Source organism: Schistocerca nitens, chromosome 8, assembly GCF_023898315.1.
Source record: "Schistocerca nitens isolate TAMUIC-IGC-003100 chromosome 8, iqSchNite1.1, whole genome shotgun sequence".
NCBI lineage: Eukaryota > Metazoa > Arthropoda > Insecta > Orthoptera > Acrididae > Schistocerca > Schistocerca nitens.
Genome location: NC_064621.1, coordinates 601185724 through 601204731, shown reverse-complemented (window position 1 = coordinate 601204731; position 19008 = coordinate 601185724). Strand labels below are relative to the sequence as shown.

Sequence of the window (19008 nt, the reverse complement as noted above, 5' to 3'; positions counted from 1 at the left end):
GACTACTTTGTAAGTTGTTCCTGGAATCCAAGCCAGAAGCTTTAGACTATGACGTTGTTGTTACCAAGCTTGCTGAGTATTTCGAGTCGCGAGTTCATGTGGCAGCGGCCAGATTCAAGTTCTTCAGATTAAAGAAACTGCCACATCAATCTAATAAACAGTGGTTAACAGATTTACGGGGCCTCACCCGTCAGTGCCGATTTAATTGTGTGTGTGGAGCTTCCTACAGTGATGTCATGTTACGAGACGCTATTACTCAAAACATTGCAGATTCTCGTATTCGTGCTGCTATCTTAAAGTTGCCTGACCCGTCATTAGAGACTGTGATGAACATTATTGAAGCCCAAGATACTTTTGACTATGCTGAGTGTGAGTTAGATCAGCCATGTATTTCTCAAATTGCCTGTGCTAAGCAAGTTATGTCACGCCCGCGGCCCCACCGGCAGAGTCAGACTGTAAACACTAGCCGGCCGCGTCATGTTAAACACATTCGTCAGCCGCGTGTGCAAAATGATAGACTTAAGTCTTGCCCTAAGTGTGTTCTTGCTCATCCTCGTGAACGTTGCCCGTTACGCAACGCGGTTTGTCACTTTTGTCAAAGGAAAGGACACATCCAGACTGTTTGTTTGCGTAAACGCAAGAACAATTCTAGTGCTGCCCAGCCCATGGATATTCATGTTCTTCAAAGCCAGCCCGCCCAGGAGGTCGCGTTTAAAGACTCTTCCACGGTTCGTGTGGGTAATAAACTTGTTCGCAATCAGCCACCCATCCAGCCCTCTGCTATGCGACCCAAGCGTAATTCAAACGCTGTAAAAAGTAATGTACAGACTGCAAGTGAAGCGGGAGTTGTTGTTCCACCCGCCCAACCCACGAGTTGTCGTAAGCAGCGAACACGCGCTAAACGCGCTGATTTTGTGTCTTCCGCCTCCGCTGCACCGATCCAGAGACAGTGTAATAAACTATTTGTGAAGCTACGCATCCAGGATAAGACCTTCAATTTTCAATTAGATACTGGTGCGTCTGTGACTCTCATAAATAGTGCTACGTATGCGGCTATCGGCCGCCCTAAACTTTCAGCGGCAAAACATTCTTTGGCTACTTATAGTGGCGAACACATTCCTGTGTTAGGTGTATGTAGCGTGCCAGCCACATTCCGGGGCAATACAAAAACAGTTTCATTCACAGTGCTCCGCGCTACAGACAGTGTAAACATTTTCGGATTAGACTGTTTTGACTTGTTTGGCCTGTCTATCCAAGACAATGTGTTGCAACTTAATTCTGTTGTTGTTCCTCAAGACAGCATAACCGATTTGTGTAAACGATACAGTGACATATTTAAAGACGAACTCGGTTGTGCTGCGAACTTTGCCGCTCATATTACGTTAAAAGATAATGCTCAGCCTCGATTTTTTCGTGCTCGTCCAGTGCCTCACGCCCTCCGGGCACCTGTAGAAGATGAACTTCGTCGTTGGCAAAACAACGGTGTTATTCAACCCGTTTCAGCGAGCCAGTGGGCTTCTCCCTTAGTTATTATAAAGAAACCGTCTGGCAAGTTACGTTTGTGTGCTGATTTTAAGTCGACAGTTAATCCTCAGACTGTCATTGATTCTTTTCCTTTGCCTAGACCGGACGAGCTGATGGATAAGTTAGGGGAAGCTCGTTTCTTTTCCAAAATTGATCTCCGTGAAGCATATTTGCAATTGTCCCTCGACGAGCAATCACAACAGTATTTTGTCATAAACACGTCGTTGGGGTTGTTCCGTTTTCTGCGTTTGCCTTTTGGTTGTGAGTCAGCTCCAGCTGTTTTTCAGCGTTTTTTGTCCCAACTTTTGGCTAAGGTGCCATCGTGTTGCAACTATTTAGACGATATTGTTGTGTCCGGTCGGACGCCTGCTGAACATTTCCGTAATTTGGAGTGTTTGTTTACAGTGTTGTCTCAGGCAGGCCTACGTTGCAACATCGATAAATGTTCATTTTTCCTTACGGAGTTGGAGTATCTGGGACATGTTATTAATGCTCAAGGCATTCATCCCTCCCAGTCACATTTAGCAGCTATTCGTGATTTGCCCGCCCCTCGCAATCTGCATGAATTGCAAGCAGTTCTTGGCAAATTGACATATTATATTAGGTTTATACCTAATGCATCACAGATTGCTGCACCGTTGCATCGTCTCGGCCGTAAGAATGTTCCGTTTGTGTGGTCAGCTGATTGCCAATCAGCCTTTCAGCAGCTCAAAGAGGCTTTATTGAATGATCGTTGTCTGGTCCATTACGACCCTAACAAGCCTCTGGTGTTAGCTTGTGATGCTTCTTCTTTCCGCCTCGGTGCTGTGTTGTCTCACCGAGTCGGTAACACCGAACGTCCTATTGCGTTCGCATCTAAATTGCTAAACAAAGCTCAGTGTAATTATAGCCAATTGGACAAGGAAGCGTTGGCTATTGTGTTCGGTGTCACAAAATTCCATCACTACCTCTATGGTAGACCATTCTATTTAGTAACAGATCACAAGCCCCTGACGTCACTGTTTCATCCGTCTAAACCAGTTCCTCAGCGGACAGCTCAGAGACTACAACGCTGGGCTCTTTTGTTATCACAATACCAGTATGAGATACTGTATCGCCCTACAGCTCAGCATGCAAACGCTGACGCGCTTTCTCGATTGCCGATTGCTGCGGATGAGGTCTTCGATTCCTCTGACGACTCTTGCCATCAGATTGACGCCGATGAGCATCAATCCCTCCGGGATTTTCCGATTGATTATCGTCAGGTGGCACGTGAGACAGCTACGGATCCTCATCTGAGTTTACTATTACGTTTTGTTCAACGTGGTTAGCCGTCCAAGGCAAAGGACATATCGGATCCTGTGGTTCGTCGCTATTATCCGCGACGTCATCTGTTGTCTGTTTCGCACGGAGTTTTGCTGTTACGCACCGAGAATGACCAGCTTCGTGTAGTGGTTCCCCAAGTGCTCCAATCCAAGGTCCTCGACTTGTTGCATCAAGGTCATTGGGGAGTGGTCCGCACCAAGCAGCTTGCCCGCCGTCATTGTACATGGATCGGCATTGATAAGCAGATTACGCAGATGTCTACAGATTGTTCGACGTGTGCCGAACACCAAGCTGCTCCGCCTCAACGCTATTTTGAGTGGGCACGCCCTGCCGGTCCCTGGCAGCGAGTACATATTGATTTCGCTGGTCCATATTGGAATTCTCGTTGGCTTATCGTGATAGATGCGTTTAGTAATTTTCCGTTTGTTGTGCCCATGCAGTCTACAACGTCTGCACAAACTATACAGGCGTTGACTTCAATTTTTTGTATTGAGGGTCTTCCAGAAGTTTTAGTGTCTGACAATGGTCCACAATTTACCTCTGCTGAATTTGAAAGTTTTTGTTCTGCCAATGGCATTCGCCATGTTCTTACTCCGCCGTTCCACCCTCAATCGAATGGTGCAGCGGAACGTTTTGTACGCACATTCAAGGATCATATGGACTGCCTTCGTGCTACGCACTCTCGTCAGCAGGCCCTCATCACGTTCCTGTCGTCGTACCGGACCACGCCACGCGACGGCCCTTCGCCTGCGGAGCTTCTCCACGGCCGTCGTCATCGCACCCTACTACGGTTGTTGCACCCCCCGGATCGACCCGCCGCTTCTGAGCATCGCACGCGTTTTCAGCGCAACGACGCCGTTTTTTTCAGAGTTTATCACGGTCGCCGTCGTTGGGAACGTGGTACCGTGATAAGTGTCCAGGGTCGCGGTTTTTATACTGTTCAAGGTGCTACTGGGGTGCACAGGAGGCATCAGAACCAGTTGCGCCGCGCTGGCCGCCCGGATTCTGCCGCTCGTTCTTTGTCCACAGATTTGGTCCGCGGCGGGTTCCAGCCGCGCCTTCCGACTTCGCTGCCGCCCCCAGGGCAGCAACAGCAGCCGTCGCCGCTACCACGCCGACAGCCCGTCCCGTTGATGCCTCCCGCGCAGCTTCATGCGGGAGCGCCCCGGGTGGTCGCTCCGGCGCCTGCGGTCCCTCTTCAGTCGTCACCGCCTTCGGAGCTGATGGACGTCGACCCCTCAGCCGGGCCGCCTTCCCAAGCGGTGGCTGTGCAGCCTGTACTGCAGCCGCTTTCCTTGGGCACCCCCAAGGAGTCTGACACCGCAGCGCCTTGTCCGGCGCCCACTCAGCAGCCGTCGACGCAGCGTCAGGAGACGCTGCCTCTCTTCGTGGGTCCCGACGCCCCGTCGCGTCCAGTACCAGAAGCTGCGTCCGTGGTCACAGGCGTGCACCCTGACCTCGGTTTTCAGTCGGTGTTTCCCGAGGCCCCGCGCAGCCAATGCTGGGGTGCGGACCGGGGACTGCCACCGACAACAGTCTCCGCCCCGGTCTCTTCTGCTACGCCTGCGGCCAGACCCCTCCCCCGCCGTCGACGCTCGCCACGTCATTATTCAACGACGGTGCGGCGATTTGGGGGGGGGGGGGAGGAGTGTTATATCCTAGCCAGTAATGCCAACCGAGCCCGCTGCCAAAAGGTTGGCAGCATCAAAGTCCGGACGCCGTCCGCATGAGCAGCGCCAGCGATACAGGAAATCGCCGCAAGTCTGCGCGCGCCACCGCTGGCTTCTGGCTTCTTAAGCGCTGGAGTCGCGAGCGCTAGGACAGTTCTGGATTCGCCGCTCAGTTGTATACTCGCCACCGAATTGTGTACCTGCTAGTCAGTTGTGTGTTCATCGCAGCAGAGTTGTTGTTTGTCGTCATCCGACGCTGACCTAGCCGCTCCGACTCGAACTAGACAGATTTCTGTAGACCATGTTCACCACTGTGTTCTGTATCGTCGTTAATAAAGATAAGTACCGACTTTCATTTAATCCGAGTGTTTGGGTTTTCATCTTTCTGTTCACTGTTCCAGCGGACCGGTCGGCCCGCTATTAAAAGTGTGGCGGTGACTTCGTAGGCCGTTTCTACAGCGAAGTGTTGTCGCTACGAAGGCCGTCACAAAAATACGAGACTGTGCTGAATTTATCTGTGGCGGTGTTGGGTGTTTTTAATGTTTAACGTAGTGTCGTTTGTTCTACATACAACGTGTAGTCCTTGTTTTCTCATATTGTTTTCCATTCTGTCCATTATCTTATTCTCAAATGTCAAGGTGTGGCATGTTTCCAGTTTTTTTGTGATTTCCTTATCTTGTGCCCTCTCGATTTTGTGAGCATCATTGGTATGGTGTGCTGTAATACTGCTTTGTGTATTTGGTGTCAGTTGCGTTTTTATTTTTTTGGTTCAGTTTGTCTACTAAGTTCATTTTGTGACCATTTTCTGCGGCGACCTGTTTGATTATGTTTAGTTTTTGTGTATAGCTATCTTTATCCATTGGAGCTACACAACTGGCCATTAAAATTGCTACACCAAGGAGAAATGCAGATGATAAACGGGTGTTCATTGGACATATATATTACACTAGAACTGAGATGTGATTACATTTTCACGCAATTTGGGTGCATAGATCCTGAGAAATCAGTACCCAGAACAACCACCTCTGGCCGTAATAACGGCCTTGATACGCCTGGGCATTGAGTCAAACAGACCTTGGATGGCGTGTACAGGTACAGCTGCCCATGCAGCTTCAACACGACACCACAGTTCATCAAGAGTAGTGATTGGCGTGTTGTGATGAGCCAGTTGCTCGGCCACCATTGAACAGACGTTTTCAATTGGTGAGAGATCTGGAGAATGTGCTGGCCAGGACAGCAGTCGAAGATTTTCTATATCCAGAAAGGCCCGTACAGGACCTGCAACATGCGGTCGTGCATTATCCTGCTGAAATGTAGGGTTTCGCAGGGATCGAATGAAGGGTAGAGCCAAGGGTCGTAAAACATCTGAAAGGTAACGTCCACTGTTCAAAGTGTCGTCCATGTGAACAAGAGGTGACCGAGATGTGTAACCAGTGGCACCCCATACAATCACGCCGGGTAATACGCCAGTGTGGCGGTGACGAATACGCTCTTCCAATGTGAGTTCACCGCGATGTCGCCAAACACGGATGTGACCATCGTGATGCTGTAAACAGAACCTGGATTCATCCGAAAAAATGACGTTTTGCCATTCGTGCACCCAGGTTCGTCGTTGAGTACATCATCGCAGGCGCTCCTGTCTGTGATGCAGCGTCAAGGGTAACCGCAACAATGGTCCCCGAGCTGATAGTCCATGCTGCTGCAAACGTGGTCGAACTGTTCATGCAGATGGTTGTTGTCTTGCAAACGTCCCCATCTGTTGACTCAGGGATCAAGACGTGGCTGCACGATCCGTTACAGCCATGCGGTTAAGATGCCTGTCATCTCGACTGCTAGTGATACGAGGCCGTTGGGATCCATTGTTTTTTTTTCCTTTATTGTAATTTTAAGCACCTATACAGGCGGGCTGGCAGCAGCACATTACGCTGCTCTTCAGCCGTAAGTGGAACAATAACATGACAGAGGTGATACAGACAATACAAAAAACGGCGGGCAAAAAATGGAGATACAAAAAAACAATAAACATGAAGCCGTTCACGTTGGACGATAAAAACACTAACACTCGTGGACACGGCGCACAAAACACGGAGAACGGCGAAGGCACAGGTGAACAGTGGAGTCGTAACTGCACGAAACACAAAACAAAGCACACACACGAGATACTGATGTCGATGATCTCCGGCGCGCGAATGTTCACTATGCGTGTGCGAGTCCGGGGACCTGCCAAGAGAGGAGGAGGAGGAAGGGGAGTGGGAGAGCGAGAGGGGAGAGCAGAGATGCCACGGGCAGGGGAGAAAGGGGGGAGGGAGGAAGGGGGAGGGGAAGCCTGGGGGAAGAGGGGTGGAGGGAGGGAGGGGACGTGGGAAAAGGAAAGAGAAGGGAAGGGAAGAGAAGGGAGGGAGGGTGCCTAAAAGAAAGGACACCGGGAGTGGGGGGTGGGGCAGGGTCAAAGTTGATAGGAGGGGTAGATGGAGGGGAGGAGGACATCATCAGGGAGGGGGAGCTGGCGGAAGCCACCTTGGGAGAGGGTAAGGAGGGTGGAGAGATGGAGACCGGGTGGGACGTGCGAATACAGGCGCGGCGGCGGGCGGGAGTGGGAGAGGATCGGGGAGACGAGCGGGTGAGGAGGATCGAGTTTGCGGGAGGTGTACAGGATCCGCATCCTATCAAGGAAATGGAGGAGGTGGGGGAAGGGGATGAGATTGTACAGGATCCGCGTGGGGGAGGGGAGACGGATGCGATAGGCGAGGCGGAGAGCATGACGTTCAAGGATTTGGAGGGATTTATAAAAGGTAGGGGGGGGGGGCGGAGATCCAAGCCGGATGGGCATAACATTGGGATCCAGAACGGCGTTCCGTATTACCCTCCTGAACCCACCGATTCCATATTCTGCTAACAGTCATTGGACCTCGACCACACGAGCAGCAATGTCGCGATACGATAAACCACAATCGCCATAGGCTACAATCCGACCTTTATCAAAGTCGGAAACGTGATGGTACGGATTTCTCCTCCTGACACGAGGCATCACAACAACGTTTCACCAGGCAACGCCGGTCAACTGCTGTTTGTGTATGAGAAATCGGTTGGAAACTTTACTCATATCAGCACGCTGTAGGTGTCGCCACCGGCGCCAACCTTGTGTGAATGCTCTGAAAAGCTAATCATTTGGATATCACAGGATCTTCTTCCTGTCGGTTAAATTTCGTGTATGTAGCACGTCAACTTCGTGATGTAGCAATTTTATTGGCCAGTAGTGTATGTTTATTCCGTGTAGGAAGTATCTGAGACCGACCTGCTTGTGTGATGTGCTAATGCTAGATCTGTTATGTATCACAGTATTCGTTGATGGAGGTGTTTGTACGTTGAGAACCAGTCTTTATGGTTTGGTTCTCTGTTGTGAGGCCTAGGAAGTGTATTTTTTGTCTGTTCCGGTTTTAGGTGTGAAGTGGAAATCTGTGTTGGCAGTGTTGATTTCTCTGTGTAACTGCAGTAGACTCGCATAGTCATTTGTTTCATCGACAAAGCAAATTGCGTCATTAACATAGCGATACTAATGTATTACTTAGTACAGTTTAGGTTTTATTATTTCTCCAAAGATTTTGTTTTCAAGGTAGTTCCAGAGGATACTGGCCAGTAAGCCACTTACGGATAATCCCACGGGGAGTCCTCCATGTTGGATCAAATAATTTTGCTCTGTGATTTCTTTCAAAATGGTTGAGCCTTCTTGCGTCTGTGTTTCTGCTGTAATATTTCTCTGTCTTAGTTATTTTTCAATTATTTTAATTGTTTCTTCGGTTGATATCTAATGTAAATTGATACGTTGTCAAATGTGAGTGGTTTAGCTATGTCACTTACATTCATGTCTTTGATTTTATGGGTTAGGTCACTAGTGTTTTCTAAGCTTCGGCTTTTTCTACGTGTGTAGTGTTTTTGTGGGAAAATATGCATGTATTTGGCTAACTGATATGCTGGTGCAGCATGATAAGATCCAGAATTCACCACTGAGCAAAATTGTTTCGAGTTTAAAGGAAAGAAAGTCGTTGAGATACTGTTCATGGAGAAGAATTCGTGTAGTAATTAGTATATCGGTTGTTTTTATTCGCTGTTAGTATTAATTACATTTATACACTGAAGAGGCAAATAAACTGCTACACCTGCCTAATATCGTGTACGGTCACCAAGAGCACGCAGAAGACCGGGAACATGACGTGGCATGGACTCCACCAATGTCTCAAGCAGTGCTGGAGGGAGCCGACCCCATGAATCCTGCAGGGATATCCATAAATCCGTAAGCGTTCGAGTTGGGGGGGGGGGGGCGGAATCTCTTCCGAACAGCACTTTGCAAGGCATCCTCCCAGATATGCTCTATCATGTTCATGTCTGGGAAGTGTTTGAAGTCAGAAGAGTGTTCCTGGAGCCACTCTTTAGCACTGTAGCAATTCTAGATGGGGGGGGGGGGGAGGGGGGGTCGCATTGTACGCTGGAGTTGCCCAAGTCCGTCGTAATGCTCAGTGGACATGCATGGATGCAGGTGATCCGGCAGGATGCTTACGTACATGTCACCTGTCAGAGTCGTATCTAAACGTATCAGGGATCCCATATCACTCCAACTGCATACGCTCCACACCATTACAGAGCCTCCGCCAGCTTGAACAGTTTCCTGCTGACGTGCTGGGTCCATGGATTCATGAGGTAGTCTCCATACCCATACACGTCCATCTGCTCGATACAATTTGAAACGAGACTCGTCCGACCAGGTAACACTTTTCCAGCCACCAACTGTCCAATGTCGGTGTTGACGGGCCCAGGCGAGGCATCAAGCGTTGTGTCGTGCAGTCATCAAGGGTACACGAGTGGGTATTTGGCTCCGAAATCTCATAATATGATGTTTCGGTGAATGGTTCGCACGCCTACACTTGTTGATGGTCCAGCATTGCAATCTGCAGGAATTTGCGGAAGGGCTGCACTACTGTCACGTTGAACGATTATCTTCAGTCGTCGTTGGTCCCGTTTTTGCAGAATCGTTTCCTGGCCGCAGCGATGTTGGAGATTTGATGATTTACAGGATTCCTGATATTCACGGTACTCTCGTGAAATGGTCATACGGGAAAATCCCCACTTCATCGCTATCTCGCAGATGCTGTGTCCCACCGCTCGTGCGCCGACTATAATACCACTTTCAAAGTCACTTAAATCTTGATAACCAGCCATTGTAGCAGCAGTAACCGATCAAACAACTGTGCCAGTCACTTGTCTTATGTAGGCGTTGCCGACGCAGCGCCGTATTCTGCCTGTTTACGTATCTCTGTATTTGAATACATATGCCTAATAACAGTTTCTTTGGCGCTTCAGAGTGATATGATGTTTGTTCAGTTATTTCTCTTTGGGGGTGGTGAAACATTTGGAGCAGTTAGGGGGTCTTCTGTAAACGAGAGTCTCACAGGGATTGCACCCGTCTCTGATGTACGATTGATGCTAATCGTCAACGACTGTACTGCACAAAAAAGTATTCCATCACACTCATGACTGGCATATTCTGTGCTTTTGTGATCAGAAACGTCTTGGTCAATGCTCTTTTGAACACAGAAATTGCTTACGTTCCGCCACGTCTTTAATGGAGGTAGAAGTAACCTGCCTTCCCAGTGGAATTAAGTAGAGCATTCTCAGAGCTGTTAAGCAAAGGGTGCTGGGTCTCCAATTGTGAAAGTGACAAAGCAGCAGATATACACTAATCAACCTGTCGGCATGTCTCGAAGCGTTATTTCGATCTTAGACTGTTCAGGCATTGACACCTTATGGCAAAAAAAAAAAAAAAAAAAAAAAAAAAATGGTTCAAATGGCTCTGAGCACTATGGGACTTAACTTCTGAGGTCATCAGTCCCCTAAAACTTAGAACTAGTTGAACCTAACTAACCGAAGGACATCACACACATCCATGCCCGAGGCAGGATTCGAACCTGCGACTGTAGCGGTCGTGCGGTTCCAGACTGCAGCGCCTAGAACCTCCCGGCCACTTCGGCCGGCTGTTGTGGCAAGAAGAGTTGCCAGCAAGATGCAGCCTACCCATCTTGCGCACCCAGCGACGTCATTAGAATATTTAGTCGCTAGAGTGAGACACAAAACATTGAACATGCGTCTCAAGGGGTAGCCCGCAGTCAACGACACGACGTGATGAATGCTACCTACAAATTAAACCTCGTAGCTCCCCAAAGATAATACACCGGTACTGCATGCTGCCTTTTTGGAAGCAACAGAAAGTGATGTGTGGACACGTAGAGTTCGCTACAGTCTCGACATGCCTAAGTCGTGCGGACGTCCATATTGTTACCTTTGCTCGCGCAATGTCTTTAGGTTTCGTTACCTAGCTACGGTTTCCCTGGTGCCCGGTAGGTGGCACACCGTTGAGGCACCTCGAGCAGGATTTAAGCGAGCGCGCAGCTCAAACTAAAGGACTTTTGCTGTGTGAGATAGTGTCCCCTTCGGTTCATGAAAACTCCTGTGCTTTCGTTACTAAATTTTCGTTTGATGTTCTTGCCGTAAGCTGATGTGGCTAACACAGCTGGTCATTGTTTAGGGTCAGCATCCCAGTAAAAGGGGCACGCCCAAGCTAAGCATTTAATCGATTGAAACAGAGCTTCCAGTTTATCTTGTTTTAGCCGTTGACCTTCATCTAGAAAGGTTAGTCTTTACCTGCACTAGCGGTGCGAGGATTTTCTAATTTTAGATATGTCCATTCTTTTTATTGTCTGTTAACCCTGGAGATACTAGAAGGTATCGGATAAATTATATAATGATAAGACAGAGATTTAGGAACAAGGTTTTAAATTGTAAAACACTTCCAGGGGCAGATGTGGGCTCTGACCACAATCTATTGCTTATGAGCTGTTGATTAAAACTGAAGAAACTGCAAAAAGGTGGGAATTTAAGGAGATGGGTCCTGGATAAACTGACCAAACCAGAGGCTGTACAGAGTTTCAGGGAGAGCATAAGGAGACAATTGACAGGAATGGGGGAAAGAAATACAGTAGAAGAAGAATGGGTAGCTTTGAGGGATGAAGTAGTGAAGGCAGTAGAGGATCCAGTAGGTAAAAAGACAAGAGCAAGTAGAAATCCTTGGGTAGCAGAAGAAATATTGAGTTTAATTGATGAAAGAAGAAAATATAAAAATGCAGTAAATGAAGCAGGCAAAAAGGAAAACAAACGTCTCAAAAATTACATCGACAGGAAGTGCAAAATGGCTAAGCAGGGATGGCTAGAGGACAAATGTAAGGATGTAGAGACGCATATCACTAGGGGTAAGATAGATACTGGCAGAAGTAAAGCTGTGAGTACCGGGCGTGAGTCGTGCTTCGGTAGCTCAGATGGTAGAGCACTTGCCCGCGAAAGGCAAAGGTCCCGAGTTCGAGTCTCGGTCGGGCACACAGTTTTAATCTGCCAGGAAGTTTCATATCAGCGCATACTCCGCTGCAGAGTGAAAATCTCATTCAAGATAGATACTGTCTACAGGTAAATAAAAGAGACCTTTGGAGAAAAGAGAACCACTTGCATGAATATCAAGAGCTCAGATGGAAACCCAGTTCTAAGCAAAGAAGGGAAAGCAGAAAGGTGGAAGGAGTATATAGAGGGTCTATACAAGGGTGATGTACTTGAGGAGACAATATTATGGAAATGGAAGAGAATGTAGATGAAGATGGAATGGGAGATTTGATACTGTGTGAAGAGTTTCACAGGGCACTGAAGGACCTAAGTCGAAACAAGGCCCCAGGAGTAGACAACATTCCATTAGAACTACTAATAGCCTTGGGAGAGCCAGCCCTGACAGAACTCTACCAGCTGGTGAGCAAGATGTATGAGACAGGCGAAATACCCCCGGACTTCAAGAAGAATATAATAATTCCAATCCCAAAGAAGGCAGGTGTTGACAGATGTGAAAATTACCGAGCTATCAGTTTAATAAGACATGGCTGCAAAATACTAACACGAATTCTTTACAGACGAATGGAAAAACTGGTAGAAGCCGACCTCGGGGAAGATCAGTTTGGATTCCGTAGAAATGTTGGAACTCGTGAGGCAATACTGACCCTACGACTTATCTTAGAAAATAGATTAAGGAAAGGCAAACCTAAGTTTCTAGCATTTGTAGACTTAGAGAAAGCTTCTGACAATGTTGACTGGAATACTCTCTTTCAAATTCTGAAGGTGGCAGGGGTAAAATACAGGGAGCGAAAGGCTATTTACAATTTGTACAGAAACCAGATGGCATTCCAGAGTCGAGGGTCATGAGTGGGAAGCAGTGGTTGGGAAGAGAGTGAGACATGGTTGTAGCCTCTCCCCGATGTTGTTCAATCTATATGTTGAGCAAGCGGTAAAGGAAACAAAAGAAAAATTCGGAGTAGGTATTAAAATCCATGGAGAAGAAATAAAAACTTTGAGGTTCGCCGATGACATTGTAATTCTGCCAGAGACAGCAAAAGACTTGGAAGAGCAGTTGAACGGAGTGGACAGTGTCTTGAAAGGAGGATGTAAGATGAACATCGACAAAAGCAAGACGAGGATAATGGGATGTAGTCGAATTAAGTCGGGTGATGCTGAGGGAATTAGGAAATGAGACACTTAAAGTAGTAAAGGAGTTTTGCTATTTGGGGAGTAAAATAAGTGATGATGGTCGAAGTAGAAAATATATAAAATGTAGAGTGGCAATGGCAAGGAAAGAGTTTCTGAAGAAGAGAAATTTGTTAACATCGAGTATAGATTTAAGTGTCAGGAAGTCGTTTCTAAAAGTATATGTGTGGAGTGTAGCCATGTATGTAAGTGAAACATGGACTATAAATAGTTTGGATAAAAAGAGAATATAAACTTTCGAAATGTGGTGCTACAGAAGAATGCTGAAGATTAGATGGGCAGATCACGTAATTAATGAGGAGGTATTGAACAGAATTGGGGAGAAGAGGAGTTTGTGGTACAACTTGACTAGAAGAAGGGATCGGTTGGTAGGACATGTTCTGAGGCATCAAGGGATCACCAATTTAGTATTGGAGGGCAGCGTGGAGGGCAAAAAACGTAGAGAGAGACCAAGAGATGATTACACTAAGCATATTCAGAAGGATGTAGGTTGCAGTAGGAACTAGGAGATGAAGAAGCTTCCACAGGATAGAGTAGGATGGAGAGCTGCATCAAACCACTCTCAGGACTGAAGACCAACAACAACTACAACCACGACCTGGAAAGCTTTGTCGTTAACTGCACTTCTGGTGCCCGTGTTTTCTAGGTTTTGCTATCTTTGTAATTTATTTATTATCAGTTAAAACGTTCGCTGCGGCTGACGATTATAAGCGTTTCCGCGATCAACACGCCAGTGCGGGTAACGCTTCTAAGCGGTGCGTTCGCTAGCTGAGTACTCAGTTTAGTTTGTTCGGCTGTGCACTCTTGTTAGTACAAGCAACCAACGAAATATTACATAACCTTTTCCTGTTTGCGGTTGTGTGTTTTCGTCTTTAGTCGTCTGTGTTGTGCATTGTTTGCAATGGCGGTGAATCAACCGACACCGGGGCCTTCTAACCTGGAAAGAGTGAACTATACGGTATTCTGACCGTGTGTTAGTGAGTGTGTTAGACGATAGTGATGTTGAGTTGAGAGGGGACGAACCAGAGGAGGGTGGCTAGAATTTGGAGACTGCAGAGACTTATCATAGTGATGACAGTGTGGAAGCAGAACTGTCGAATATGTTTCGTGACAGTTCGGAATCGGTCGATACGGACGACGATGATGAGGAAATCGTCGACGATAAAGAACGCTCGCTCGCAGAAGTAAGCAAACCAGGTGCGACTTGGCATGAAGAACCACATGGGATGCAGTACCATCCGTTTACAAAAGCAGAATATTTGCCGATAAATCCTGCTGGCAATACGCCAATGGGTTTCTTTAGGCTACTGGTTACAGATGACATACTGCAGCTCGTAGTTGATGAAACGAACGGTAACGCACGCAATATATATGCGAGCGAAAATACGACCATGGAAACCTGTACGTATAGGAGAAATACTAGTCTCCTGGGTATTTGATTACATATGGGTAATGTCAAATATGCCCGGTTATAAGACTACTGGAAGATAGACCCGCTGCTCGAAAATAGAGGAATAGCAATGAGTATGCGCAGAGACAGATTTTTGTTCATCTTACGCTCACTGCATTTTGCGAAAAATCCAGAGTCAGGAGACCCGAAACCAGATGATCGACTATATAAGGTACGCCTCATATTGAATTATTTTAACAACAGAATGTGTCAGGTGTATTATCCAGGTAGGGATCTATCTTTAGACGAATCAACATTTCTTTGAAGGGGACGACTGTCATTTAGACAATATATAAAGAACAAAAAGAATAAATATGACATCAAATTGTACATGCTAAATAATCCAGACGGTTTCGTAAATAAAAAGATAGTATTACCTTTGTTGGAAGAGAAGCTGCATGTTGGCCATCACGTTTACATGGACAGTTTTTACAACAGCTTTGCTTTAGCTAAAACCCTGTTGAGTGCAAAAACACATTGCACCGGGACACTAAGGGTAAATAGGAGAAATACCCCTAAACACAACAGAATGTGTCAGGTGTATTATTCTGACGGCGTAATGATTGGCAAATGGAAGGACAGACGAGAGGTCTCTTATATTTCCACAGAATTTCCTAATACAACGGGATGTGTGTCGAATGCACACCAGCAAATAGTCTCGAAACCATTGCCAGTTGTCAAATATAATTGTTTGTATGTCTGGGGCCATAGGCAGGACCAGATGTTGACGTGTTATTTATGTGAACGAAAGACTATCCGCTGGCCAAAGAAACTACTCTTCCATGTAGTTGACATGCTAATGTTCAATTCACAAAATTTGGAAACTTGTGGTAAGGTCTTATGGGACCAAACTGCTGAGGTCATCGGTCCCAAAGCTTACACGCTACTTAACCTAACTTTTCTACGGGGGGAGCCGCGTGGGCCGTGATGAGACGCCGTAGACAGCGGGGCTTCCCCGCGCGGCTTCAATTCACATTGCCTATATAATAAACACTCAGGGCACAAAATGACGTTGTATGATTATAGAATACGAAAAATAAAGAGAGTACTTCCACCAATGGACGTTACAAAAGGTGTGCGTAACAAATACTGTAGACACACACGTAGTGCAAAAGCGGGACGCAACTGTGGGGAAGAAGCAAATTATGAGGAGGCGATGTACAACGTGGGCGGAACGGGGCAAGCGTACGGATACACCATACGTGTGCATAAAGTGTCCAAAGAAAACTGGATTCTGTGTGAAATGCTGCACTATTACACATCCGAAATGTAATGGTATGTCGTATCTTCAGAGGAAGATCTGTTGGTGTTTGATTTGTAAAGTGTTTGTATTTGTATTATTTGATAGCCAAGTAAAATATTGTTACATTCATTGCTCAGAACATGAGGTTTCTGTAGAGTATGTGGACTTATTTGTGGTTTGCTATAAAAACATCACCTCCACACTTTGCAAACGTATTTGTTATATGGGATTGGGTTTCCATAGCACCACATTGCAGATGAGACTTGTTTTTTTCTCCGTTTAATAAATCTTTTGGTGCCAGAATGAGACTTCACTCTACAGTGGAGTGTGCGCTGATATGAAACTTCCTGGCAGATTAGAACTGTGTGCTACCGAGACTCAAACTCGGCACCTTTGCCTTTCGCGGGCAAGTGCTCTAGCTGTGAAGTTTGGAAAGTAGGAGACGAGGTATTGGCGGAAGTAAGGCTCTGAGGGCCGGGCATGAGTCGTGTTTGGGTAGCTCAGATGGTAGAGCACTTGCCCGCGAAAGGCAAAGGTCTCGAGTTCGAGTCTCGGTCCGGTACACAGTTTTAATCTGCCAGGAAGTTTCAATCTTTTGGTGTTTTCAGACTCTAATTCTTTCTCAATGGAGAGGATTTATTTCATGTTTGAATTGCATTTTCATTCCAGTTTGCAATATAATCGTTATATCAGAGATGTTGTTAGAATTGTTTGCAATAAATGCATATGACGCTTGTAAGCGTCAGTCAGCATGCAGCATTTATCACATGATCGTCATGCAGCTAAAGCGTACGTGTATTTCTGTATCTAACACCACATCTTGCGTAGACGTTATATTCGCTGTCAATATTACGTACGTGCACAACATGAACTTACAGGTTTCGCAGGGATATGATTGTAATGGTTCAAATGGCTCTGAGCACTATGGGACTTAACTTCTGAGGTCATCAGTCCCCTAGAACTTAGAACTACTTAAACCTATCTAACCTAAGGACATCACACACATCCATGCCCGAGGCAGGATTCGAACCTGCGACCGTAGCGGTCGCGCGCAGGGATATGATTTCAGCTCTCAGCTCACGTGCGCTTACAAGCGTCCGCCCGCACTGGTGACCGCAGCGAACGTGTTAAACTTGATCTACAAAGATTTGTCCTCACTTGCACTATTGGTGCGTGTACTTTTCGGGTTAACGTATCCAACGTTTTTCATTATCAGTCAAGATTTAAAGGCTTGTGCGCCATTTGCTATTTACATGTTACGTAAATTTAAAGTATTTTTTGTTTGTATGTTTTAGAATTTGTGCTGAATGGAGCAACTGTTCACGGCATGGGCCGAGCTCAAGCCAGTTGGTTAATGCATGCTTTTCAGCCCATCTATTTACTTTGCACTTGTCCCAGGTTTCTCTTGCGGACAATGACTTATGTTTGTTGATTTAGTAATACTCTCTTTCTTATTTTAAAGCCTATATAGGAGTATTGTCTTGTATACTCTGTTATCGTCAATGTTCCTTCTTAATGATTCAAGTGCATGTACAGTGCATTGTGATGTTTGTAATAGCAGTTTCCAAGTAGCCAAAACTACTGTGAGGCCAAGTCAGTGCCTCTGAGGCTATTTTCTGATGCTGTAGAGTTTGTTTGGTTTTAAAATGTTCTGTACTATTATAGGAACTGTAATTTAAAGCCGGCCGCGGTGGTCTCGCGGTTCTAGGCGCGCAGTCCGGAACCGTGCGACTGCTACGGTCGCAGGTTCGAATACTGCCTCGGGCATGGATGTGTGTGATGTCCTTAGGTTAGTTAGGTTTAAGTAGTTCTAAGTTCTAGGGGACTTATGACCACAGCAGTTGAGTCCCATAGTGCTCAGAGCCATTTGAACCATTTTTGTAATTTAAATCTTAGGCTATGTGGCGAACAAGTATTGCACATCCTTGCGGCTGTCAAATTTGCCCACTGTGGCAAATAAATATGTCGAAAGTATTATTTTCTTTGTGTTCAGCGATTTTGCACTCCCAGATCCTAGTTCCCTATCAATTCAACGATTTTTTCGACATCTAGGTATACATTATGAACAACAGTGTAAATACTGCAGCCACCGCGGCGCACTAAGAAGGTGGGAAGGAAACACCTAGAATGGAACGTGAACCAGTGACGACGGGTTCTCTTGTGCAAAGAGTGCAGGATTAGTCTAACGCTTGGTAATAGTCCTAAAAGAGAGTAGTGTCGGCCGGGTTCCACTGTACGTTTCAGGCAACACAGTATCACATGTTCAACAGGGAGATGTGTCTATAATGTTTTGGGCCGGAGTCGTTCACGCACGTCGGGTGCCTCTCATCGACAACAAGGGTAGCTAAGGGCTGCGCACACCATCAAAACATTGTCCACTTCTACAATCAACATTTCGGCTGTGGGTTCATATTTGGTTCAAATGGCTCTGAACACTATGGGACTTAACATATGAGATCATCAGTCCCCGAGAACTTAGAACTACTTAAACCTAACTAACCTAAGGACATCACGCACATCCATGCCCCAGGCAGGATTCGAACCTGCGGCCGTAGGGGTCGCGCAGTTCCAGACTGAAGCGCCTAGAACCGCTCGGCCACACAGGCCGGCGGTTCATATATCAAGTCTATAATGTAGAAGCATTCAGCACCCAGAGGATCAACAAAATCGAATTTCCATCGGGTTATGTTGACGTGAACGCGATAGATCATATACGGGACCAGATGGAAGTCACAGCAGCAGGTCTTGATTTCAAAGATGTGCACTTTCTACCAGTCGTCCTTTAATTTAGTTGTCGTTTTCTTTTTATTTCACATTAAGGTTAATTTTTTAGCTTCACCAGGCTGTTATTTCCTTTCGTGATCCCATTCAATCTAAGTCCATAAACGTTTGCAGATATATTGCTAACTGAAATTTTCTTTCGGTTTATGTTTTTGTTTTTGTTGCCGGCCGGTATGGGTGATCGGTTCTAGGCGCTTCAATCAGGAACCGTTCGACCGCTACGGTCGCAGGTTCGAATCCTGCCTCGGGAACGGATGTGTGTGATGTCCTTAGGTTAGTTAGGTTTTATTAGTTCTAAGTTCTGGGGGACTGATGACCTCAGAATGTTAAGTCGCATAGTACTCAGAGCCATTTGAATCATTTTTTGTTTTTGTTGTTTTGAACAGTTTATTTGACTGAATGTGTAATAT

At 46.4% G+C, this 19008-nt stretch overlaps 1 protein-coding gene across 1 annotated transcript in view; it reads right to left on the bottom strand.

Moving 5' to 3' along the window:
• The window catches only part of LOC126199691 (skin secretory protein xP2-like), a 79293-nt gene that overhangs the window by 39411 nt on the left and 20874 nt on the right, over positions 1-19008 (bottom strand). Inside the window, exon 5 of the mRNA XM_049936618.1 lies at positions 3888-4254. Within this exon, the coding sequence (XP_049792575.1) occupies positions 3888-4254 (367 nt within the window). The remainder of the gene's footprint in view (positions 1-3887; positions 4255-19008) is intronic.